General features: G+C 46.6%; 1 protein-coding gene across 1 annotated transcript; it reads left to right on the top strand.

Moving 5' to 3' along the window:
- Positions 1-253: 253 nt before the first annotated feature.
- LOC139001262 (Na(+)/dicarboxylate cotransporter 3-like) lies at positions 254-25,213 on the top strand (the record flags this gene model as incomplete). Its single annotated transcript, XM_070402971.1, has 8 exons — positions 254-516; positions 3,660-3,793; positions 13,407-13,473; positions 16,351-16,536; positions 18,882-19,007; positions 20,401-20,493; positions 21,448-21,552; positions 25,116-25,213. Coding segments are annotated over exons 1-8 (1,045 nt in total), but the record flags the coding sequence as incomplete, so codon positions are not given.
- Positions 25,214-27,060: the final 1,847 nt, after the last annotated feature.

Here is a 27,060-nt window from a genome sequence, read left to right as displayed (position 1 = left end):
TCTCAGGGTCTACTTTTAAGACAACGGGGTATTTCATAGAACCCTCAAAAAGTCCTCTAAACTGGACAGATATGGCCTCCCTGTTCTAGAGTTGAGCAGAATGAGGCTCAGACAGGTGACACCACCTGCTTGGGCACGTACCCTCTCCTCTGTCTCCCCATGGAATGTGCCCGATGGGCCTGCTGCAGGATCTGCTTCCCTGCCCCTGAGCTGTGCTGAGCCTGCATTCCCCTCCCCCCGCCTCTTGCAGGAAGGCCGCTGTCTGTTTGTCATCCTGCTCATGGCCGTGTACTGGTGCACGGAGGCGCTGCCCCTGTCGGTGACAGCCCTGCTGCCCATCATCCTCTTCCCCTTCTTGGGTATCCTGAAGTCCAAAGACGTCTGCCCCCAGTACTTCGTGGACACCAACTTCCTCTTCCTCAGTGGTCTGATCATGGCCAGCGCCATCGAGGAGTGGAACCTGCACCGGAGAATCGCCCTCAAGATCCTCACATTTGTGGGGGTCCGGCCGGTCTGGTAAGGCCAGGTAACGGGTCCAGCCCAAAGGTGGGGCGTTAGAGGGACCACATCTCTTGGAGCCCAGATTTGCTGTTCCTTGTTACTCATCCAGGCTAACAAACGCATGTCCCACCTTCCACATACTTATTCATTCCTCCTATATTTAATGAGCCCGTCTGTGTGGCAGACACAGTGAGAATTTTCAAAAGTGCATAAGAACCACTGGGAAATCGGTTGAAATGCTGGTTCCCAGGCTCCATCCCCGGGATTTGTGGTCAGTGGTTTTAGAAGGGGCCATTTAGCAGTATGAATTCTACCTTTCCTGCTCTGGGGAAGGGCTGAACCTTTCTCTGCCTGTAAAATGGCGATATAATAGCCGAGACCTGCACAGCAAACGCTGCCCATGAAGCATCCCAGTTTGGTGTTTACCAGCCAAGGAGAAGGGAGGGTGGGGGATGGGGAGAAATGGCCTCAGTGATGCAGGAGGCAGGTCTATTCCTGCAGGTAGGCCCTCAGGATTTGAATTTTTATTCTAAGAGGATTGAGTGGCCTTTCAAATAGGGCCATTGTTGTTCTTTGCATTTTTTCCCCTCCAATTTGGTGAATCTTAAGTATTCCTTCGGGAATAATGTTTTTAAATCATAAAGCACAACACATGGGCTTTAAAACAACAATAAGCACAACAATTACAGCAAAAGGCAGTCATCCAAATACTTTTTTAAAACACATAAATCCATGATATAATATCATATGTATGCACCTCTTTCCAGTAAAAATGATAGGATATAACTACTGTCCTAACAACTGTACTTTTGTTTTTCTTTTCTTTTTTTAAATTGATTTTTAGAGAGGGAGGGAGGGAGGGAGGGAGGGAGAGAAACATAGATGAGTTGAGTTAGGGTTTTGGCTGGTGACTTGGGCTGTGAAAGAATTCACAACTGAGAGAAGAGATAGATGCAAAGAGAAAGTTTATTTTACTTTCCCTGAAAGGTAAAGGGCCAGTGCATTGCTAATCAATACAGAAAACAAAAGTGGCTTCCCCTTTTAAGCCCTGGCTGCTGCTAAGCAACAAGGGAGGGAGGGGAATCCTGGGCCGGAGTTGAGCAGATATCAGAGGGGTTGTAATTTGTTTGTTCTTCAGGAGACATTCTGGGCAGATGTCCCAGGGAAGTGTCTTATCAGTATTTTTCCCAAACCTGTAAAACATGCTTAGAGTAAAAGTTATGAAGAGATCAAAAGAGGCTCCTTTGAAGAGGAAGGGGGAAGGGAACTTTCTACTAACTAGAGACTTCTTGATGCAAATTATCCCTGAGTTGTAGAATAGCAGGGAGGAGGGGTATGCAAGAACATAGCCTTGAAAGTAACTTATCTTGTCTTGCAGTTTGAATCTGTGGGAATCAGAGGAGCTAACGGTCGTGGGGTGCTTTTCTAAATTGTGGAAGGCTACCTCACAGAAAAAGAGGTCTTTTCGTGTCCTCATACTCACAGTTTGCCTCCTGCATGTGCCCCAACGAGGGACGGAACCCACAACCTGGGTATACCCTGATTGGGAACCGAACCCGCCACCTTTTGATATACTGAATGATGCCCAACAACTGAGCCACACTGGGCAGGGGTGAGGCAACAGCTGTCATTTTGAGGCAGTTTTGAGTGTCAATGATATTCCCAGATGTCACACCTGTTATACAGTAATGCCATATGAAAGTATCTGTGGTCTTCATTGGTAACCAAGTCCCAGGCACTTCTAATACCGCAGAACTTTGTGGCCTCTGTTTATCACAGAGGGAAAAATTTCTATTAGATGTTAGCAAAATAAAGATGGATTTTTCTCCCTCCTTTCCATCCTGAATGATATCCATGGCCCCACCCTAATTATGAAACTCTATTTTAAAATGATCTAAGCTGGGGAGGGACATGATGAAATTTGCATTTTTTAAAAAAATCCCTCCTGGCTTCCAAGTGGAGAGCCGATAATCAGTGAGAAGGTGGATGCAGCCCAGTTAGGAGACTGTGCTAGGGGTCCAGGCCAAAGATGGTAACAGCGTGGACTAGGTGGTGGCAGTGGAGATGGACAGAATGTGAGAGCTCTTTTTGTGATGGGGTTGGGGGAAGGGTGAGAGTGAAGAAGGTTCTGGGTAACATGTAAGTTTTTAGCATCTGCTTTGGGCCTAGCACTCTGCTAGGCTCTGAAGTTGTGTTTCCTCCTGGAGGAACTGCAGTCCTGGGGAGAGATTCCATCTATCATGGAATTTGATACCCAAGAAACACACGTGCTGTGGGAGCCCACAAGAGAGGTAGGGGTCATGTCATGGAGGAGCTTACATTTGACCTTGAAGAATGGGTGGGGCTCTGGCAAACATATTTTAAAGTTCCGACAATGTGACACTAGTTCAGACATAGATTTTAAAACAGAATAGCCCTGGCTGGTTTGCTTAGAGTGTCGGCCCTCAGACCTAAAGGTCTCGGGTTTGATTCCCGGTCAAGTGCATGTACCTCAGTTTCGGGTTCCCCAGCCCCGGGAGGCGCCCAATCACTATGTCTCTCTCATGTCAATGTTTCTCTCTCTCTCTCTCCCCCCTCCTCCCTCCCACTCTCTCTAGAAATCAATGGAAAAAATATCCTCGGGTGAGGATTAAGAGAAACATAACAACACAGAATAAATAATCTAGAAGAAATCTGAGTCAGTGGGGAAGGGAAGGGTTATTCAATAAATGGTGGGTGTTGAAATAATCAGCTTATTCTTCGAAAAAAGATCGACTTAGAGCTAACGTCATACTATATATATATCTAAGTAATTTAAGGTGGATTAAAAGTGGAATGCAAGAAAACAGGTCATGAAACATGAATTTCTACTGGGAGGACCAAGCAATGGAAGGGAGGCAGAGATGAGGGCCCACTTGGGTGCTGGGGAGGAGTTCGGCAGAGCCTGAGGGGGGTGGGGGGGGTTGGTAAGAGTGGGAGGGGAGGGGAAGAGGGGGCTGGGAAGGCTGTTTGAGGGGTGAGATGGTAGAGGTTCTTGGTGCTAAACCAAGGCAACTTTATTATACAAGGGGGGCCATCTGTAAAATGAGGGGGCTGTGTGCTTCCGGTGTGGCCAACTCCGACCAGAGGACCTCCTGGACCCCAGTTCCAGCGCTGCCTCTAACTCCCTTCATTCCCAGGCTCATCTTTGGAATGATGGTGAGCACCGCCTTCCTGTCCATGTGGCTGAGCAACACTGCCTCCACCGCCATGATGCTGCCCATCGCCAGCGCCATCCTGAAGAACCTCTTTGGTGAGGAGGAAGAGAACACAGGTGAGGCTGTGGAAAAGGGCGGGGCCAACCCGCAGGTGAAGGAGTGGGTGGGGATATCCACAGGGTGTCAGGGAAGGCAAAGGGAAGGCACTTATTGAGCACCTGTTATGTGCCCAGTATTTTAATAATAGTAACAATAATAACAACAACTGAAAAGTAACCACGTCAAACCATGGTACTTAAAAAATAGCACTTATTGAGAATTTACTATATATTAAGCAGGGTTAAACACTTTCCATACACCATCTCCACCTCTCAAAACAGTTTTATGAAATAGGTACTATCATTAAACCCTTTTTAAAAAATATATTCTTATTGATTTCAGAGAGGAAGGGAGACAGAGAGAGATATAGGAACATCAATGATGAGAGAGAATCATTGATTGGCAGCCTCCTGCATGCCCCACACTAGGGATCGAGCCCACAACCCGGTCATGTGCCCTCACCAGGAATTGAAGTGTGACCTCCTGATTTGTAGGTCGACACTCAACAACTGAGCCACGCTGGCCGGGCTAAACCATTTTTTTTAAAGCATTTGAAGAGATGCTTAACATCATTAATGCCCAGAAAAACGCAAATTGAAACAACAATGAGATTGACTTCGATGAGACTGGCAAAAAATGAGAGAGCGGGATAATGCCAAGTATTGGCAGGAATGAGGGCCATTGGAACTCTGAGCACTGCTAGAGAAAGGGGAAACTGGGTCGGTCTTTCTTAAGGGCGCCCTGCAAATATTTAATCAGATTAAATGTGCACATACCCTGCCACTCAGCCGTTTTGCTCCTGAATGTAAATGTTAAAGAGATTCTGACAAAGGACCATGAGAGGACGCATGTGACGATGTTCACAGCAGCATTCTCAGTGGGGTGGGAGTTGGTAGCCACATGGGTGCGATCACTAGTGAAAGGGAAGGGAAAGTGGGGCGGGTGCACACCACGGAGCACTCCGCTGCTTTTAGGAGCAAATATAGTTATATAAATGGAGCTCATAAAACATAGTTGTGATTGAAAAAATAGCCAGAAGGAGATACAGGATACATCTCCATTGTGTAAATACCATAATGCAAATTAAAATCACACACAAACGACCAAACATTTTGCAAGACCATAAACAAATGAAGAGCAACACAATAAACACACCAGAGTGGCTGCTCTGGGAAAGACGGGAGTGAGAAATGGAGATAAAAGGACTAAGTGAATAAATACAACAAAAGAGGGGCCTTTGCAACAAATGAGAATGTGCCACAACTGAGGGGTCACTCAAGCCTCTGAAACCTCTGTGTTCTAAATAAAACAAGATGCAAGTAGCTGCCATGTTTTCAGATGATTAAACGAGGGCTCAGAGAGGGGAAGTGACTTCCCCAAGTCACACAGCAGGCACATGGCTGAGCCCCACTTTGCACCCAGGCAGTCTGGCTCCAGAGTCCACTCTCTCACCCATGAAACCAGCTGCAATCATGGAGGATTCGTTTGGCTGCAGGTAAAAGAATACCTGTCTGCAGGTGGCTTAAAGAATAAGATTTTTTTTTTAACTCAAATACCACATCCTGTCTGCTTCAAAACATCTTCCTTTTTATTTACATAAATATCTTTAAACAGAAATTTTACATTAGTACATGTGGGCAGAGATTGAAAATTTATACCCAGTATTGATTCTTCCTTTATTCTTTTATTTTTTAAAAAAAATATTTTTATTGGTTTCAGAGAGAAAGGGGGAGGGAGGGAAGGAGGGAGAGAAAGAGAGAGAGAGAGAGAGAGAGAGAGAACATCAATGATGAGAGAGAATCATTGATTGGCTGCCTCCTGCACACCCCACACTGGGGAGCAAGCCCGCAACCTGGGCACGTGCTCTGACAGAAAATTAAACCCTGACCTCCTGGTTCATAGGTCGACACTCAATCGCTGAGACACCACGGCCAGGCCCTTTGTTCTTTTAGTAATAGAACCCCTATTGGGGCACATGGCTGGGCAGGGAAAAAGCTGAATTTCCCAACCTCCCTTGCAATTAGATGTGACTAAGTTTAGCCAATGGGAATGGGAATATGATGGAGGGGGTGAGAGATGCTGCCTGGCACCCAAAGATGGAAGCCACATATTGAAAAATGGGTGGTAGATGCACCCCAGAAACTCTGGGTCCTTTACCCCACCTAACACAACAAACATTACCCAGGACACCATGGGTTTTGTGTGCTAGTTATGTTTTTTCGAATATTTGTTCAAGTAAATATATACATATTCATGCTGAAAATATACATATTCACCCACTGACCATCTACATTCAATCTCATTTACTGTGGTATGGTTACTTCCCCATCATGTAATAAGGGGCCTTGCTTACTTTATTTCTGCAGCAGCCCTGAAACCTAGAAATGACTGTAAGTACTTTATAGAGGAGGTTCAGAGAGGTAAAGAACCAAGCACCTTATTGGTAAAGGACAGAGCCAGGGTCTAGGCAGGTCAAGGGCTTCCACGTGGAAGGGAAGAAATGCTCTGGAGCAGGGGTTGGCAAGTCTTTTCTGTGAATGATCAGATAATCCCTGTAGGCTTTGCTGGCCACTCAATCACAGCCAATCAACTCTGCCCTTGCCCAGAGGAGGCAGCCAGAGACAATACATAAATGACTGTGTGTGCACCTATGTCCCAAGAAAGCTTTGTTTATGGTGCCGAACCCGTAAACATCATGAAATATTCTTCTTCTACTGACGTTTCCCAGCCATTTAAAAACGTTAGCATCATTCTACGCTGGCCGGCAGCGGGCTGGATTCCTAGGTTGTGGATCCCTATTTTGTAGTTGGTTTTCAAACTGTGTCCCCTGAGTCTTGGGTTCCAAGAGAGCTGCCTGGTAAGTACCCTGGGTGGCAGCAAGCAGTGAAGGCTCGCTCCTCCCATTTCAACTCCAGCTGCCTCTGCTGGATCTGCTTTATACACCGAGCTGCCAAGTAACAGTCACAGGTGTTTACTGAGCACTTACTTTATGCAAGGACTCTTCTTAGGGTCTGACATCTGAATGAGGAGCTAGCATGGGCCCCATTCAGAAGAATGGAAATGGAGGGAGGAATAAACAAAACAGGATACATAAAATAAAAGAAAGCAGGTCACCCCACTTTCAAACAGCTGCTCTGGTGTTTTGAACCCAGATTGGCTGATTTCAGAGCCCGTGTCCTGACCCTGTCATTCTGCCTCCAACACAAGAGCTTTTCAAAGAGTCTAGTGGCCAAAAAAAGGTTTGAAAGCCAAGTCCCTTATTACAAAGATGAAACATCTGAGACCTGGGAAACAGAAGGGACTTGCCCAAGTCACACACAATGTTGGGCACAAAGCGAAATTCTGTCTTCCCTCCAATTTGTGCTCCAGGGTGTCAGGAGGTAGGAGACCCTGGGAGGTTGGGGCAGACACCTGGGAGGTGGGATTAGCAATTAACCCTAAGATCTAAAGCAAAGTTCATTCCAGTGCAAAGAGAGATGCTCCCTTTCACCCAGTGCCTTTGCTCGGTGAGGTGAGGTGCGGTGAGGTGAGGACGGGGGTGGAGGGAGTGGAGGCTGTGCTCATGGGTCAGGACAGGGGTGAGGAGGCTCCAGGGGCTGTAAGTCCATGAGAGACAGCCAAGCAGCAACCACAATGATAGTGTGCACTTTCACTTTTTGAAGACCCACCACATGCCAGACACTGTGCTAAAATCCTCATACCCATCAGCCCATTGAATCTTCCCAACAGTACTGTGAGATAGATGACCCCCATTTCACAGATGAGGAGACTGAGGCTCAGAGGCAAAGTGATTTGTCCAAAGTGCTGAGCTCTGTTGGGATGTGGAACCTGTGCTTCTGAGCACCACGTCAGAACAGGACAGAGCCGAGGACAGGGTGGTGCTTGCTGGACAAGACCCCAGGAGTCCTCAGACTTGGAGGACAGCCTGCTCCTCTCGTCTGTTCCTTCACCAGCTCTGCTCCTAGCGCTGCCCAGGGGACTGAGGAGCGTCCTTCTACCTGCACATTCTCATTAGATCCCCCACCGCGGCCCCGCGGGTGCCCTCTCATCATGCCCATGTCACAGAGCAGGAAACTGTCGCTCAGAGTAGTGAAGTATCTGCCCAGTTCCCTCAACCAGTAAGGGGCCCACCTGGCTGTTGGTCTAAACTCTACCATCCTTTCTCCTGCATTTCTCTGCCCAAAGAAGCCCAGTTTGCCACCATGTCTTTCCTTTAGGAGTGTCCAAGAGGCCACCATTCAAAAATCCAGATTTGAGGCTGGGTTAAGCATCACCTCCCTCCTTTGCTCTTCATTCATGAGGCCAGGAGCGGGGGGCTCTTTTCTCAACTCTAAGATGAGGGCAATACCTCCCATTTCAAATATATTCTTGTGAAGTTTACATGAGAAATGAGAACAGGGAACACAGAAAGGGGTTTGTTACTATGTGGAAGTTGTATAAAAACCATTAGATTTCCAGGCATTGGAGGAGCTGGTAATAAACCTCACACCATCAGGCACAGTTGAAGTTTCCTGTGCCTCCTGGTTGAGAGGGATTCATTTGTTTATTATCTGTCTCCTTGTAAACGCTAAGCAGAAGGGGAGTTTGTGTCAATCTCTTTCCTTGCTGTGGTCTTGTTTCCCTACAACATTGTTTGGCACATAGTAGGTGTTCAATAAATGAGTGGAATTAAGAAATGAATAGACCAGCCCAGGCAGCGTGGCTCGGTGGTTGAGTGTCAACCTATGAACCAGGAGGTCAAGGTTCGATTCCCGTCAAGGTACATGCCGGGGTTGTGGGCTCAATCCCCACTGTGGGGCGTGCAGGAAATGGCCAGTCAATGATTCTCTCACCATTGGTGTTTCTATCTCTCTCTCCCTCTCCCTTTCTCTCTGAAATCAATAAAAATATATTTAAGAAAAGAAAGAAAGAAATGAAGAGACCAGTTACTTAACTGTTCCAAGCCTCAGTTTCCTCATAGATAAAATGGGGATATTTATACTTGCCGTCTAGTTTGTTGTGAGCGCCAATTGAATGCATGGATGTAAACCTGCCTCATCTGGGCCCTTTGACTTTCCCTGGGGTTCTCTTTACTTAATTTGATGCAAGAACTCTTTCCTGCGGGGCTTCTGTGTTCCCAACGTCAAGGTTAGACGAGGGTTAACAGTTCCAGGTCAGACCTACCAAGGGCCAGGTGGGCACCATTGGAGATGGAGTGAGATTCAAGGGAGAGGGGGTGGGGCGAATCAATAGTCCTGGAACAAGCCTGACTCTGCCACTAACCCTTTGGGTCATCTTGATCCCAACCCTAATCCACTTCTCTAGGCCTCAGTTTCCCTGGGTGTAAAGAGGACGGTAATAACCCCTGCCCAGCTCTCCCTGCCCCGCCTGATACAAACTCAGGCACTGGTATTATTTGAATAAGACTTTACATAAACCCCAACCTCTAACCAGCCTTGTATATAGCATGTACAGTCTAATATCGGGGGTCCCAGCTCAGATGCTGGCAGCAACCAGGGTCCATGGATGAGTGACAGGGGCTGGAGGGACTGAGGTCAACTGGTGAACACATGCTCCCTCTGAGGGGTGGGCAGCCTCAGGAGGCTTCAGTTCCCCCATCTGTAACTTCAGGGGAGTCATCCTCAACCTGGGCTTCCCAGAATACTCACCTGCAGAACTCTTCAAAAATACTGCGGCCCCAGAATCACTAGACCAGAACCTCCAGGGTGGGACTCAGGCACTCCCAGGAAATGCCGCCATTTCCCCAGGGGTGCAGAGGGAAGGGTACAGAGAGAGAGCTAGCGATGGGTGGGAGTTCGGGGTCACTGGGTCAGAGTTCTCCCTGTCCGGCCATCCCCTGGGGAGCGATTTTGCCTCCCGGCATCTGTGTCCTATTAACAGCTTCATTTCCTGCTTCAGTGCCCTGGCCTCTGGCCCTGTGCATTGCATGTGGACATGTATTCCCATCACAGGAGCCCCTAGGCCCTCGTCCCCTTGGCCCAGGGTGAACTGACCTGCATTTAGCCTTCAGACCCTGGCTGGTGGTCAGACACAGTAAAAATAGCACACAGCGAACTTCAGTCTTCCCTCTTATTTACACTGCAGGGTGTCAGGAGGTAGGAGACCCTGGGAGGTTGGGGTAGACGCCTGCTTTTGTGGGCAGTGGGATCAGACAGTTGGGGTTGGTTAATGATCAACCCCAAGACCTGAAACAAAGCTCATTCCAGTGCAAAGAGAGATGCTCCCTTTCACCCAGTTGCTGTGTCAGTGAGGTGAGGTGAGGACAGGGGTGGAGAAAGTGGAGTGGAGGCTGTGTTAGCAGGCCAGGCTCCGGGGGCTTTAAGTCCTGGTACAAACAGGAAAGGAGCAGCCCAGAGTGGAGAGAGGAAGGAACTTCCTTCCCCAGGTCCCTGGGTGAGGCAGGGAGAGAGCAGAAACAGGAGTCTAGACCCTTCTTCCCAGTCCACGTGGGCGAAGATCCCAGAAATATATCTGTAGTCGAACAGGCTGAGTGCATTTCTGCTGCTGCCGTGAGGGGGGGTGCACATGGGACAGGCTTGATCGTCTCAGTAAGAGGGTGTGTGAAAGGACCTCTCGTAAGGCTTGAGCTTTGGCCGGGTCGTGTGAAGGGGCATCTAAGGGAGCAGGCTTTGCTCTAGATTGGTTGCTGTCAGAAGTCAGGGGCAGCTTAATGGTTGGGTAAGGAAGTGGCAGCCATTCATTTGGCAAGAGTGGGGGGTGCTTGGCATTTTGTGGGAGGCAAGCGGCTTTGTGCTCAGGCAACTTTAGCATCCTTGCTTCAGCTCACCGTTTTATCAGTGACTTCGAGGCCAGTGACGTGTAAGATTCTTTAGGTCCAACAAGAGAACAACGTAACGCAGGTAGACACCAGGGGCCACTTCGATATTCTTTCTCAAGAGCCACCCATGTGAACTAACTCCTGGCTAGTACTCAGATTCCTGTGACATTCTTTAAATCACAGTCTGGCAAACTTCGGCCCAGCAACTCTAGCCCACTACCTGTTTTTTTGTGAGTTAACGATAGTTGATGTATTTTTCAATGGTTGAAAGAAATCGAAAGTTGGATATTTTGTGACATGTGAAAATTATATGAAATTCAAATTTCAGTGCCCCCAAATAAAGGTTTAGCCCCAGATAACGTTTTACGTGTTGTCTATGGCTGCTTCCGTGATATCATGGCAGGGTTGAGTAGTTAACAACAGAGACCATGTGACTTCCAAAACCTAAAATATCTACCACTTGGCCTTTTACAGAAGAAATTTGCCAGTCCCTGCTTTAAATGGTACCTCAGCCCATTAGTTGCTATAAAAAATATCCCCGATTGGGCATTTACTCCTCACAGTTCTAGAGGCTGGAAGTCCAAGATCAAGGAGCCAGCAGATTTGGTGTCTAGTGAGATTTGACTTCCTCTTCAGAGAGGGCTGTCTTCTTGCTGTGTCCTGACATGGTTGCAGGGACAGGAGGGCTCTGTGGGTCTCTTTTATAAGGGCACTAATCCCATTCATGAGGGCTCCACCCCTATGACCTAATTACCTTCCAAAGCTCCACCTCTTAATACTATCCCATTAGGGATTACATTTTAACATATGCATTTTGGGGATGATACAAACATTCAGTCTGTAGCAAATGAGTCAACTCCTTAACCCTCTTGACAACCCTAGGAAAACTACTACTTTCATTTTGTGAATTAAAGAATTGAGGTGCCAAGTGATTCAGAGATATCTCTAAACCAGGGTTTCTTAACCTCAGCATTATTGACATTATGGGTGGGATAATTCTTTTTTGTGGGGGGCTGACTTGTGCATTGTAGGCTATTTTGCAGCATTCCTGGCCTCTACCCACTAGATGCCAGTAGCACCCCCTGCACCCCAGTTGTGACAACCAAAAATGTGTCCTGACATTGCCAACGTCCATGGGAGGGAGAAGTAGCCCCGGTTGAGAGCCACTGATTTAAGGTCACATAGTAAATGATGAAGGTATGATTTGAACCCAGAACCCAGTCACATGCTCAATACCTAGGGATGGTTTCTTTTGCCCTTGGTGATGATTTCAGCAGCAAGAACTTTCAATCTCTTGCATTTTTCTTGTCTATAAAACACTATCAAGCAAGGGATACTTTTAAAATAAAGTCAGATCCTGTCCTGACTCTGATCCAACACTCTTCCGCCTCTGCTCCCATGTGACTCAGAGGAGAAACCAAAGTTTTTACTGTGATCCCCAAGTCTCCTGTATGATCCAGCCCACTTTCTGCTACCCCCACCCCTTGCCACTTATCTCACCTCACCTCCTACTCCTCTCCTACTCCCTCAGGCCCCTCCAGCCCCACTGGTCTCCCTTCTGCTTCTGGATACACTATCACCCTCTCACCTCAGGGCCTTTGCACCTGCTCTTAATTTCCCCAGAGGTTTGCATGGCTCACCCCCTCACCTTCTTCAGGTGTCTGTTTGCTGTTACCTTCTCAGTCATACTTCTCTTGACCATCCTTTACAAAGATTGTCAGATCCAAGAATACCGGGCCCCTTCCCTGCTTTATTTTTCTCCATCACACTAATTTCCATCTGACATACTGTATATTATACTTATTTGTTTATGGTCTGTCTCCCTAACCAGAAGGTAAGTTCCACAAGGACATAGATTTTCATGTCTTGTCACTCAGTGACATCACTGATGGAGTGATCGGCTAGGGTTCACGGACAGTTCTGGTCCAGGACTCCAAGTTGCACCAAGCTCTTATCTAAGAAGAACAGAAACACACAACTTATTCACTCTCAGCATTTTTATGGCCACTAGCCTAGTGCAGTCCCACTCCCTATCTCCCCTAGGGCTTCCCTACTCTCTACTTTCCCAGCACACTGGCCTTCTCGTGGTTCCTCAGTTCTTCTAAGCTTCTTACCCAAGGGCCTTTGCACATGCTGTTTCTGTTGCTCGAAACTCTCTTCTCAAGACTCTTCATGTGGCTGGCTCCTTTTTATCCGTAAGGTCTCACATCCAATGCCATCAGCGTATGGTGTCTCTCTGTTGACTGATTACAGTAGGCCGCCTGCTCCCTCTCCCTACTCTGTAATTGCTTTCTATCACCTGGCCCAGTTTTATGTCCTCCCTCACTTTCATCACTACCTGAAATTTTCTTTCTGTGTTCACTGTCTGTCTCCCTTTCTAGAACATAAACTTCATGGGAACAGGGACCTTGTTGTATACTTTTCACTGTGTACCCCACGCTCATAGTCAATAGCACATAGTAGGTGCTCAATAAATACTTTTTGAATGAATAACTGGGAGATTGGGGCCACCCATTCCATTGCTGATCCATTACCACTCATAACTAGTCTTTCCCAAACATCCCTTTGGCAATGGCTGCTCACGTAAGCCTAGGCTGAGTTCTGGGCTGTCAAGCAGTCTTACAGCTAGCTAACTCCCTGCCCTCAAGTCTGGGGTCTCCAAATAGACACGGGTGGGGCAGGAAGATGGGATGTTGAGTGACTTATTTTATTTATTTATTTGATTGAATGAATAGTATGGGATTCCTGGCCAAGAGTGAACCCTGAAGAAGTACTCTTGACTGCCTACCAAAGGGTGGGCACACTCCTGTCCCCCCACATGACACTAAGCACATCATGCTTTCTTCTCCTAGTTGCTGTGGGGACAAACGGCATGAACCCTGTGCCCATGGAGATGCAATTTCTTGCCAGAAGAGAAGAGTGAGTTCCTGGTAAAAATCATTGAGGAGCCAATTCTTGGTCCAAGGAGATGATGAACGAGAGCTCAGTGCTGCAAGCAACCTCCCTCCAATCTCTGAAAATTTCTCCAAATGACATACTTGCCCAAGTTTCCACCTTTTGCTTATGCATAGATCTCCACAGAATCCTTAAAAATGCAGATGTGGTCAGGCAGAGGAGTACATTCAATCCCTAGAGTTTTAGTAAGGGGAGGGTCTCCAGGCCAGGCCCAGAAGAGCAGAAGAGCACAAGCCACATGATAGTCAAGAAGGAGAGCAGATGCAGACCAGGTAGAGAGGCGCCAAGGACAAAGACGTCCTATGAGACAGTAATAATCGTGACTTCTGTGAGTCCAGAAGCACCGTCACATCAATAGCATGTTCAATCTTTGGTGTACTTTGTGTATAACAATATGGTTAAGATCTTGGGGTTTGGAGCCACACAGATCTGACTTTGAACCCGGGCTCTGCCACCTACCGGCTGTGTCATTTAACCTTTCTGAGCCTCAATTAAGTTCACCTAACAACTGGATATGATATTGGAACCCAGCTTAAAGGGTTGTTTTGCAATTAAGTGGAATAATGTCGACAAAGCCAGCTGCTAGGCTCTACATGCACGATGGTAGCGCTTGTTATTAATGGCATTGTTTTCTTGATTTAATGGAGATGGAACAGTAGGAAGTAAAGTGATTTGCTCTCAGCATTGCTGGGCATTGATCAGGTCTATTTCATTCACAAGTAGAATCCATAATATGTCCCATGGTTGTGAGTGTTATGCAGGAGAATAAGGCAGTAAAGAGGCCAGGGCAGGGGCCTGGAGCTGGAAAGGGCAGCTTTAAAATGGGTAATGAGGGAAGGCCTCTCTAAGAAGGTCATGCTTGAGCAGACACCTGAAGGAGATGCGGGATCGTGGAGGTTCTGTAGAGTGTTCTCAGCAGAGGGACCAGCAGGTGCAAAGTTCCTGGGAGTCCAAAGCAGACAAGAAGCCTGTATGCTTCCTGCGTGGTTGGAGTTGGGAGAGTGGATGGTAGATAATGTTAGAGAGATTGCCTGTATGGTGAGGGTGGTAGTAGTGGGACAGGGCAAGTGGGACCTGATAGGCCACTGACGTAGCTTTGATTTTGAATGGAGGGGAGCTGATGGAGGGATAGCTGAGGAGGAATATGATTTTACATCTGATTGTTTTATCCCAGGGACTGTACTCCTTCCCAGCACCACTTGGGAGCCTTGAGTCCAGCTTTGAGATCACGGGTTCTGTGATGGCCCAGCCACTCACTACCATGCAACCTGGGGATCAATTGTTACCTCCTGCCTCTGCAGAGTTTATGCAGAGTTTATTGGAAAATACATGATGCTACTCTCTGGAACGCCATGTCCATTAGAGGAAAACTCTGTGTCCACTGGATGCAAGCCCTGTCCCCTCTCTGGGCCTCAGTTTCCCCATCTAAACAAAGAGGGGGTTGCACTAAATGAACCCTAGGGCCCATCTGCTCTCTCATTCTCACTGGGAGGCTCAGTCTGGTTGGGTTCCCGGATCTGAGAGGCCACAGTTCCCGACCAGGCCACTCACCTGAGAAGTCAGCCAGAGGTCCTCAAACTTTTCAAACAGGGGGCCAGTTCACTGTCCCTCAGACATTCCACACATGCGCACTGCGGGCCCGGGACGAGTCGGCTGCTAAGCAGGACAGGCAGCGGCGGCAAAAACAGCCGGCGGGCCGGATAAATGTTTCCGGTGGGCCGCATGTGGCCCGCGGGCCGTAGTTTGAGGACCCCTGTCAGACCATGATGACATGGGTCTCCAGCTGCTTCCTTGTGTCCCTTTCAGACTTCAGATCATGTCCCCATTGTCCACTGGAGACGGGGCCCCTCATTGTAGCAATTAAAACCAGACAGTATTTGATGGATCTTTTATTATTTTAAAACATTTGATTTTTTAATTGCACAGAAGCAATTCTTAATGTCATTCACTTATAAACATTTTATAATTGCACAAGTAAAAAAAACACTCTTAAAAAATATATTCAGCATCTCACTCTCAAAGACAAGTTAAAACAGCTAGGCAAATACCAATCTAGATTATTTATTGATATCTCTATATATACATACACACATTTTCTTAAATAAAAATGCTGACAATACTATATATGCTGTTTTGGAAACTGTTATCTCACTTAATGGAGTGTAGTGAACATCTTTTTATCTCAATCACATTTGTGTCAACATCATTAACTTTAAATTATATAATTAATAATTCTTAATTTCATTCTTTCCCAAAACTCTAACTGTGCGAGGAAAACAACCCAGAAAAAATACAAATAGAGAAAAAGGATCCGTAGTTCAACCCCCGAGAAAGGTACCAAAATGACTTTGCCTATTACTATTTTAACTTTTCTTAAAACTCAAATATTCATGAAATAATGTGAATATTGTTAAAATAACATAAAAACTATTGCTGTTACCTATCCACTTTACATAATGGATATCTTTCATCTTAATACACTCATCTAAATCACAATTTTTAAATAGCATCCAGAAAGGAGATCATCTTTATTTAGCCAATCCCCTTTTGATGGTGATTGAAGTTATCCTAAATTAAAATGATAAAATGGTATTTAACACTATGGGGCACTCTTGTACCCATACCTGAGACATTTGCCCAATTATTTCTTTGGGACTAATTCTTAGCAGAGAACACCTGAGCTGAAGGGGTGCCCAGCTCTAGAGGTTTTGATGTCGGTGCCGAATTACCTTCTCAGGAGACCACGGAGCTCTCCACACCCCAGCAATGTGTGAGCTGCTCCGTGTGAGCCCAGGATTGCTGTGTGTGTGCTGAATGGCATCTCTTTGGGTTTGTTTAAAGCAAAGACTTCCCTGAGGAGGCAGAGGATCCGCCGGCTCTTGCAGACAGCAACAAGAAGGCGGAAGAATATCGCAAAAACATCTGGAAGGGCCTCCTCATCTCCATCCCTTACGCAGCCAGCATTGGGGGCACGGCCACTCTCACCGGCACGGCTCCCAACCTCATCCTACTTGGTGGGATCAAGAGGTAAAAGCAAGTGTCGTCCTTGTTCTGTCCTCTCCCCCCCCCCCCCCCCCCCCCCGCCCCCGTCCCCGCCCCTTCAGTTAACTAACATCCAGGGAATGTATCTTGAGTGCCTTCTATTGGCCAGGCTGCAGCATAAAACCCAGCCAAGTCTCTGCTCTGTGGGACTTTTATTCTGGTGGGGAGATACGCAGTAAAGGAAACAGCAGATGAATATGGGAGATGTCCATGTGATAAATTGTGAAATAACACAAAGCAGGATAAAGGGGTAGGAGGCACAGGGGTGAGTCGGTCACGGATGTACGACCTTTCTAACAAGATGACGTTTGAGCAGAGGCCCAGAAGTGAGGGAGTGAGCTCTGTGGACACAGAAGGAAAGCGCCTTGCAGACAGAGGGGCAGCCTGAGCAAAGGCGAACGGTATAAAGGCCCGCTAGGCTGCAGTGTAGAAGGTGCAGGGGATTGTGGGAGGAGATGCGGTAAGAAGAGGCCAGACTAAGGCAGCTCTTGTAAGACCCAGTGGGGAGTCCGTGGAAGCGGAGAGCAGAAGGGCGACATGATGTGGCATCTGCTTTGAAAACACCCCAACTGGAGGCGTTGGTCTGCGCTGTCCTGTCCAGTGAGAAGCTTGGCAGCCACGCACGCCGGCCAGCGGGGCAGCGGGTTCTGCCAGGAGGTGAAGTGTCCCCATCTCTGAATCTGTTCCAACAGAGGCCGGCATGAGAACAAGAGAAGGCTTCTCAGACAGCATGGCTTGTCGACTCGGTCATTCCAAACCTCTTAGTTCAAAGATTTAAAAAATTCCTGTATTTCAAGATCCTAAGATGTTCAGATTCTAGGATTCTGAGAGGTTTTCAGATTCCTGTGCAGTGGAGATACGGCCTGCGTTGATTTAATCTTCACAAATGCACACGTAAGCATTTGGCAAGCAGATAACAGCAAAAAGTCTTTGATGTCCCACATGGCCCCAGCGGCTGACCAGCTTCTTTTCCTGCTACTCAACCATGGAGTCAAATTGGGAGGGTGAGGGAAAGCTGGTGGTGGTCTCCTGAGAGCAGGTTTGGCATACATAAATCGGTCCTCTACTTGTGGGTAATTGAAATTATTTTTATGAGAAATTTTAAGTACACTCCAGTTTTGCCCCACAAACTGATTTTAAAACCTTAAGCCTCCACTATATTATATCAGGTGCCTAAGTTCCTTGAGTGTATGATTTGGTGGTAGAAACCAGTGATTCTCAGCCACTGGGTGCTTGTTAGAGTCACTGGGGGAGATGAAAAAATACAGCTGGGTCTCAGTTGCAGAGTGTGACTCAGGGGGGTGAGATGGGCCAGGCGTCAGCACTTTGCCAGTTGATTTCAGCTGCTGCAGACCTTCGGTGTCTTTTCAGCTCCATTCTCTGAGCAAGACCTGGCTGTGACTTAGGTTTTGGTTAGCAAACCTAGATGGCCCTGTTTCCGATGTGGGAACAGCCTGGGCTGGCCCTGTAGTCTCTTCAACCCGAAGAGGCTGGACAGGAAAGATGTGGGTTCTGGGAGCCTCAGGGCAGGTCCTGAGGTGGGGGATGCGGGGACTGGGTGGGGTGGCAGTTGCTATCAGAGAAGTTTCAGGCAGCCTGCCCACGCTGACACGAGCAGAACTTTGTCCCAACTTTAAAAGAAATTAGGGAGGGCCCGGCCGGCATGGCTCACTGGTTGAGCATCGACCTATGAACCAGGGAGTCATGGTTCAATACCCGGTCGGTTGTGGGCTCGAACTCCAGTAGGGGGTGTGCAGGAGGCAGCGGATTAGTGGTTCTCTCTTATCATTGATGTTTCTCTCTCTCTCCCTCTCCCTTTCTCCCTGAAATCAATAATTTAAAAAATTTTTAAAGAAATTAGGGAGGAAATGCTGGAGTTGCAAGTGAAAATATCAAACAAGAAGGATTTGGAGTAAATTGTATATAAATTACATGCATGTTATCGGCAACATTTAATTGCTCAGGCTTGGACTTTCTGGTCTTGGAGGAGAGGATTTAGAAGGAATGCTAAGTAATATGGAGTTCCAGTTCTCCAGCTGGGAGCCCAGGAGGCAGGGCAATAGTTGCCCTGAGTGTCCTCCTGGGGCTTTGCTCCCCAAATTCATTTCATTAGTTTATTCTGATTATACATTTAATGGTGGGTACATTATAGAACTCTCAGATAATATAGAAAAATAAACATTTGAAATACCTTTCATGCTACTGTGAATATTTAACATACTTCTCATTTTTCTATGCGTGCGCGCACACACATACACACACACACACACACACACACACACCCCGGCATGGCTGATCTTGGCTGGCTCTCACCTCCCTCTTTTCTCCAGTGCCTTCCCACAGAGCGACGTGGTGAATTTCGGCTCCTGGTTCATTTTCGCCTTACCTCTTATGGTGCTGTTCCTGTTGATCGCCTGGCTCTGGATCTCCTTCCTGTATGGGGGAATGTTCACGAGGTACCACCTTCATGTTTCACTTGAGCTTTGGGCCAGACTGAGCTGTGTTTGACCCAGGTTCCTTCTCACTAGGGAATGGCGGCTTGAGTCTTGGTCTTCTGCATACACTGAGGATTGTCTTTATAATGTCATGTTATCTTCTCACTTGGTGACTATAGTAGATCTCACTTCCCTACCGTGTGCAGATAGTGGGTGGTGTGTGGATAGTGGGTGGTGTGTGACCTGCCTGCTATGCCCAGACCCTCCGTTAATTCACTCGTCATCAATTCTAAACCACTAATAAAAACACATTTTTATTTTAATAAATATTGTCAAGTCGTTCTCCATAAGAATTGTACTAATTTGTTCTCCCATTTACCACCTATAAGAGTGTCTGTTACCATACAGCAAAGTGGATTTTTGCCAATCTGATAAGAGAAAAGTAATTTGCATTTACTTTATTGAGAGTAATTTTGAACACCTTTTAACATTGGGGGGCAATATGAAAAGTTTTTATATATTCATGGGGACCATTGGTATTCACTCTCCTGTGAATTGCTAAACTGTGTGTCTATATCCTTTGTACATTTTTCAAATGGACTGTTGGTGTTGGTTGATCTTATTGATTTCTAATACTCTTTATATATTGAAAGATTAGTGATTATTCTGCAATATGAGTTGCAAATATTTTTCTAACTTGCTTTTTACTTTGCTTACAGTGCTTTCTTTCATGTAGGATTTTTGAGAAAATTTTACATAGACTATTTATCAATCTTTTCTCATATGGCTCCTGAATTTTCCATTACAGTTAAAAGGGCCTTCCCATTAAAGGAGTTATAAAAAAAAGCAATCACAGTTTTCTTCTGATATTTTAATATTTTTCACATTTAAATTCTTTTTTATCTATTTGGAGTTTATCTTTAGGGTGCTATGAGGTTTAAATTCATTGTCATGGTATCCTTGTCAAAAATCAATTGACCACAGATGTGTATGGGTTTATCTCTGAACTCCCAATTCTGTTCCATTGAACTATATGTCCAACACCATTGAACAAATAGCCCATCTTTTGCATACCAGCTGTGATACCAACTTTATCACAGATAAATCCCCATTTATATTTGGCTATATTTCTGGGCTTTCTATTTTATTCCATTGATTTGTCTGTTTATTCATGTTTCTGTTTGAGCCCCTAAAGGATCCCCTGTGCGTCAGATGATCAGATTCACATTTTAAAAAGAACACCCAGGCTATATGTGGGGAGAACAGTTTTTAGGAAGGGAAGACAGAGGGAGAACAGCAGGCCACTGCAGTTTCCCGAACAGAGATAATGAGGCCTGGCCAGGTGGTGGTGGGCTGGGGCGAAGTTAGTCACCCTTGCAGTAGCCACTCCTAACTTCTCTACTTTCTGTTTCAGGGGCTGGAAGAAGGACACAGAGGTCAATGCTACTGGAGAAGAAAGGGCTCGAGCTGTGATTCAGGAGGAATACAAGAGTCTGGGGCACATGGTGTGCGCGATCCAGGGATCCATGGGGTGGAGAGAAAACTGGGCGGTAGACTTTCAAGAGAGTTACCTCTTGGTCTGATCCCTGGGTCCCCGTGGGCTGAGTCCCAGGGGAATATCAGGACCAGTGGCCTGAAATGGGGTCATGGAGATGGAGGGTAGGGAGGTGGCTCACACCGTCAGCCCCTTGCCCTGGTGCTGGGGTAGATACTAGGAAGCTCCTCAGGGTGTACTTGGGGTGGGGACTTGCCTCCTTCCTGCCAAATGCACCCTTTCCCTTCTGGTACATGGGATACTCAACATGTATCCCATGGCAGCTTCCAGGACCTTGTTTACAGTGTGTATTTCCTGTGGTAACAATAACTCGGAGTCAGCAGGCTTGCCCCCAAGGGCTGACTCTGCCACTCACTTCCTGTGCGACCTCGGGCAAGGCACTAACCCTCTCTGGGCTCTGTTCCCCAATCTGTGAAATGGGCACATTGGGTAGATATTTGCCCCCAACATTTGCATACTCTCTCTCTTTCTACTTCTCTTCATGTCTGTCCCTTTCTGTGTTGGTCCCACTCTGCGCTCATGTTCATCCCTGTGTGTGACTCTCTGCCTACCTCTCTGTTTCCTGTCTCTCTGATTCTCTCTTTTTCACTCTTTCTGTCTGTCTCTGGATTCTCCCTAGGACTCTGGGAAATTCCCAATAAAAACGATATAAATAGCTTTGGTGAGGGGCTGCTTGATACTTAGGAAGGACCCTGGCGAGTGTGGTAGCCCCAGGCAGGAACCACTCACACCACGGAACAGCCCTCTCCTCACGCGGGGGGGCTTCCTGGGGAGCGAACTCCTCCTCTCAGTTTCTCAGAGGCAGAGTCGGGGCCCAGTCACACTGTGGGCACCTGCCCGAGGCCTTCCCACCCCGCAGACGGCCCGAGCCCACGGTCACCACGTGCCTGCATATCTATACCACAGGTTTGCTGAACGGGCCGTTTTCGTCCTTTTCTGCATGTTTGCCATCCTCCTCTTCTTCCGGGACCCGAAGTTCATCCCTGGCTGGTCCAATCTCTTCAAACCTGGGTGAGCCTCTGGGGACCCACAGGTGGAGTCCAACAGGGAAGATTCTGGGATGGGCCACGTGGAGCTGGAGAGGCAGTGCAGCGGGGTGACCTGGGCGAGGTTCATGCCTCTGGTCCCTGGTCATTATTAATGGCTCCTTCTTTTGCTCTGGAAAGAGTTGTGGTTTGGAGGATAAGACATTTGGGTTCTCATGTATTAAGAGCTTTGTCTTTGAAATCAGACAAAACTGGGTTTCATGGGCAGCTGTGTCACTTACAAATTGTGCAGCCCCAATCACGTCATTCATTCATTCATTCATTCATGCACTCAGTCAACATTTTTTGAGAGCCTAATATGTGCTAAGCATTATGCTAGATGCTGGGGACACAGACAAAAACAAGTAGTTAGACAACAAAATAACATTGTAATGAGTGCAATGAAAGAGTGAGAGGGTGGAATTATAAACGAATGGAGTGGGGGCCTTGACTTCGGATAGTTCTGGGAAGAACCGAAGTTAGAAAGAGTGGAGATAAAAACTGGAGACACACTGGGCGTGTCTATAAGAGCCTGAGGTAGGAACCAACTTAGGACACTTGGAGCCCAGTGTGACCCACACCTGGTGGGAAGGGAGGGAAGTGGGCAAGACGTGGCTGGAAGGGCAGGTGAGGGCCAGATCATGGAGGTCTTGTTGGACATGTTAAGCATTTTGGTATTTTTTAGTAAGAGTAATGGGAAGCTATAGGAGGGTTTTAAGTTACGTAACCTCTCTGTGTCGCAGTGTCTTCATCTGTAAAATGGTATAATAATAGCACATTTCTCACTGGATTATTCTGAGGATAAATGAGTTAATACTTGTCAAACGATTAAAATTGCTCATAGGAAGAACTCAGTAAAACATTCATTACATTTACTAGAGAATGGATAGCGGGGTCAAAAATACAGGTGAGAGAACAGTTAGGAGCTATGACACCATCCAGATGGCCCTGTCATCTGAGACCGGGGTCAGGAAACTAAGGCTTATGGACCAAATCTGGCCCACCCTTGTTTTTGAATGGTTTTTACATTTTTAAATGGCTAGGGAAAAATCAAAAGACAATACAGGATGGGGCAAAAGTAGTTTTTAGTTGTGAGTAAGCAAAACACAGAATTTATTCTCGCATCATTATTTATTAATTTTCGTATTATCTTCCATATGAACAACCGTAAACCTACTTTTGCCCCACCCTGTATTTTGTGGCACATGAAAATTATATGAAATTCAAAGGACAGTGTCTACAAATAAAGTTCTGTTGGACCACAGCCATACCTTAGATACTGTCTACGGCTGGTTTCGTGCTATGATGTCAAAGTTGAGCCATGACAGAAACGACATGGCCTGCAAAGCCAAAAATATTTATTGTGTGGCCTTTTATAGAAGATGTTATGGACCCCAATCTAGGCGAAGGCTTTAATGGCTTGAATGAAACAAAGAAAGTGAAAAACACCTAGAATCTTTGTCTCCAGATCTGATGGACATCCTTTCTGACTTAAAAGGAATGCCTCTCCGAGAACCATTCCACAACTTGATTGGATTGGTGGCTATAAGACTGTGTACATTAGGCTAAAATCACTTAACTATATCCTTAAAATGGGTGCATTGTATTCCATGTTAAGTATATATTTCAGTAAAACTAATTTTTAAAACACAAGCAAACTGACTAAAAAGAAACCTATCTAAACACAAGATTTTTTTGACGGAAGTGTGATTACAGTGAACAAATTGTTTGTGATCTGCTGTTTTTTGTTTCATGATAAAAGTTATGTTTACTCATTATAAAAAATTCAAGCAATGCTGAAGTGAAAAAGTAAAATTTAGTTGCCCTTCATCTCCCCTCTGTCCCACTCCCCAGTGATATTCACAATTAAAGTTGGTGTGTAATATTGTAGACACACACATGCACATTAATACACACACAGAGACATATAACAAAAAATTGGGAAATATAATAATAGGATCATGGACAGTTTTCCATTTCATTCTTCATATTAAATATTTTATTGATTTTATTTATTTCAGAGAAGGAAGGGTGAGGGAGAGAGAGAAACATCAATGATGAGAGAGGATCATCAATTGGCTGCCTCCTGCACACCCCCTACTGGGGATCGAGCCTGCAACCTGGGCATGTGCCCTGACTGGTAATTGAACTGTGACCTCCTGGTTCATAGGTCAACACTCAACCACTGAGCCACATTGACAGGGCTATTTCATTCTTTTTAAACACTGCATAGTATCCTATAGAATGGGAGTATCTTAATTTAGTTTATCAATTCCTTTTGGATTGTGTCCAATACTGCAAATAAAAACTTTTTTATTTATTTACAAGGTTTCTTGGTTGTATGTCTACACATAAAAATTGATATTATCTCATATATTAAAAAAAGATGTAAGGTATTTCATTATGTACATATTATACATATTATTAAAAACACTTTATTTAAACATGTCTCTACTAAGCATCTTCTATTTTTCACTCTTATCAAATGAACATCTCTGTACATAATCTGTGTACAAGAGTCCAGTTATTTCCTGAGGGTAAATTCCTAGACGTATAATAACTGGATCGAGGGGTATTCACATGGAAAGTATTGAAGCATGATGCCAGCTGTCCTCTGGAAGGTTAAACATTTATTTTCCCACCAGCCCTATATGTTTTCCAACATCCTCATTCGGTATTACCACCCTTTTCAAGTTTGCCTGTCTGTTCGCAGAGGTAAAAACAGAGTAGTACTCCGTTAGTGTTTTGATTTGTATTTCTCTAGTATAGTGGTATCGACCACCTTTTCCAGTTTCTTGGCCATTTGAATACTCTTCTTCCCAAATGTGTGGGCTAAACATGCTTTTGTTAGCAGTTGGCTCTGAGCTTCTTTGAACTTGCAGCTGGGAAAATCTGGGTTCAGTACCCATCTCCCCATAGACCATGGTCTGGCCTTGAGCCAGTTGCTCTGCTCTCTGAGCCTTGGATTCCTCATCTGAAGTGGAAGAGGCCTACCCCAGGCTTCTGAGAGCTTAGCATCTCCTCCACTGGACACCTTGTGGATCCTTGCAAGCTGGTAGTTAGGTTTTGTGGGGCCATGAAGCTGGCTCCATCTGGGCTCTGCTGATGTGAGTGAGCTCCATGTCCATGTAGTAAGCTGCCCATCCCAGGAGGAATGCAAACAGAAGCTGAGCAAATACCGAGCTGCTACAGGAACCCTGGGTACAGTGATCCATGGGGGTTCCACAGACCCCGGTATTCTGTGGCTCTCAGATTCTTTCCTCCTTGGTCAAGTCCCTTTACCTCGTGTCCTTGAGTTGGGAGGAAAAGTATTTGTTTGGCTCAAGCAGGATCTAAAAGCCCCGGGGGGCTGCGGGCAGAGGGCTTTTGCATCCACGGGTGGTTGCATCCCTGCTGAGTTCAGTGCAAGACAGAATCCAGAGACCTCTGACAAGGCCCCTCACAGGGGCCCTGATTCCCTCCCACAGATCCTCACGGGTAGATCTGCCAAGCCTTGGCCTGCTGAGAGGCCCAGGGTCACATGATTCAGGGCCTTGTCTGTCCTTGTAGGTTTACTTCTGATGCTGTCACCGGCGTGAGCATTGTCACCATCTTGTTTTTCTTCCCATCCAAAAGGCCCTCTCTCAAGTGGTGGTGTGACTTTAAAGGTAAGGTGGTCAGGGCTGGGGTGTCGGTGAGCTCAGTGAGTTCTGTGGCGTGGAGCGTGGTAATCGGTGGCGTGAGGTGGGCCCCACACCTGGGACCTGAGAGCCAGCCCTACTGTACGAGCCACAAGCCACCCTGAGTCTTCCCCACCCCCTGTTCCCCGTTTCCTGTCTGAGCAGCTACCTTGTCTGGGCACTTGGGGCTGCCAGAGGTGACTGTCCAGGGCAGGGGCTAGCGACTAGATACAGTCCCTGGGCCAAATCCAGCTGCCGGTCTATTTTTGTACAACCTATGAGCTAAGAATGGCTCTCACATTTCTAATGGTTGAAAAGAATCAAGAGAAAAATATGACACACAAACATTACATGAAATTCAAATTTCAGTGTCCATAAAGTTTTTAATTTCTCCAATAAGAAATTTGTGGGCTTTTAATTTCTCTAGTTATACAAGTGTCTATGCAATAGCCTCATTGTTGCCTGTTGGCTCACAAAGCCCGAGATATTTACGCTCTGCTCCTTTATAGAAAAGCTTTGCCACCTCTGGACTTGCAACTCAATTGCCCACAGGACCAGATGTGAACATCTCAAGCTGGGTTAAAATGAATAGGAAGCGGTGTGGAGTGAGGCAACACTGCTGAAAAACATTCAAATCCAGCTTAAAAGCATCACAGAGCCCTCCAAACCAAACTGTCTGTAGTCCGGCCTTGGCCTTCAGAGCTCCATCCAACATGTGACCCCACTGGGTTTCCAGCAGTCTGCCTTGAGAAGGTGCCAACACCTGCCACCTGTCACAGATGAGCCATGTGTGTGCCTGGCCCATCGCTATCTGGGGAGTGAGATGAGCTCTGGACCAGGAGTCAGGAAACAGTGGTCCTAAGCTAATTATTTTCTATTGTGTGTCTTTTAATTTATTTTTATTGATTTCAGAGAGGAAGAGAGAGATAGAAACATCAATGATGAGAGAGAGTCATTGATCGGCTGCCTCCTGCATGCCCCACACTGGGGATGGAGCCTGGCAACCTGGGCATGTGCCCTGACCGGGAATCGAACCGTGAGCTCCTGGTTCATAGGTCGACGCTCAACCACTGAGCCACACCGGCCAGGCACTATTTTCTATTGTAGAAAAAAATGGAGTATTAGGAAGGATAGTTCCAGTTTTGTAGGATGGGGGTTGGAGAGTGGGGAGTACCGAGTAAGGATCAGGAGGGAGAGGATTTCTCGGTCCCACCAATAGTTCCTGGAGCAGAGCTGGGCCAGGAGGAGGCTGGCACAGGGTCCGAGGGGCTTAGGCTGTGGGCTTTGGCCTCTGCAAAACCAAACAGGGTTCCCTTGTTCCTCCATCTCTGCTTCTCTGTCTTGCTTTCAGGCGCTTTCCTCACAATCCGCTCCGTGTGTCATTTCTTGGTCTCATAGTTTCTACTGCTCCTTAGCTTTTGAATGCTTATAGTTTCCGCTTCATTCTAGTTCTTGCCTTTTTGTAGGTTCTGTCTTCACCTTGCTGGTGCCCACTCTCTTTTAGTATCTGCTCCCACGGCTTCTACTTCCTGTCCCCTCAGCCTCTGTCCCTCTGGCTTCCCGTCTTAGTGTGTGCTCCTTCGAGTCCACTCCCTCGGAGCCTCTGTTGCCTCCTGACATCTGTTTCCTCATAATGTCTGCTTCCTCATGACTCCCACTTCCTCGCAGTTTCTGCTTCCTGGGAGCATCTACTTCCTCAAAGTGTCTGTTTCCCCACAGAACCTCAGCTGCTAGCACCCCTCCTATATTATTATGCGACCTCTGTCCATTCTTCTACCTTCAATTATCACTTCTCTTTGCCCAGTTGTCTCTCTATTTCCCATTGATGCTTCTGA

This window comes from Myotis yumanensis, unplaced genomic scaffold (assembly GCF_028538775.1).
Source record: "Myotis yumanensis isolate MYYU_CA2020_CCGP unplaced genomic scaffold, mMyoYum1.0.hap1 SCAF_266, whole genome shotgun sequence".
In the NCBI taxonomy this organism is placed as follows: Eukaryota; Metazoa; Chordata; class Mammalia; order Chiroptera; family Vespertilionidae; genus Myotis; species Myotis yumanensis.
Note: the sequence above shows the minus strand (reverse complement) of the source record. Positions and strands in the feature narration are given on the sequence as shown.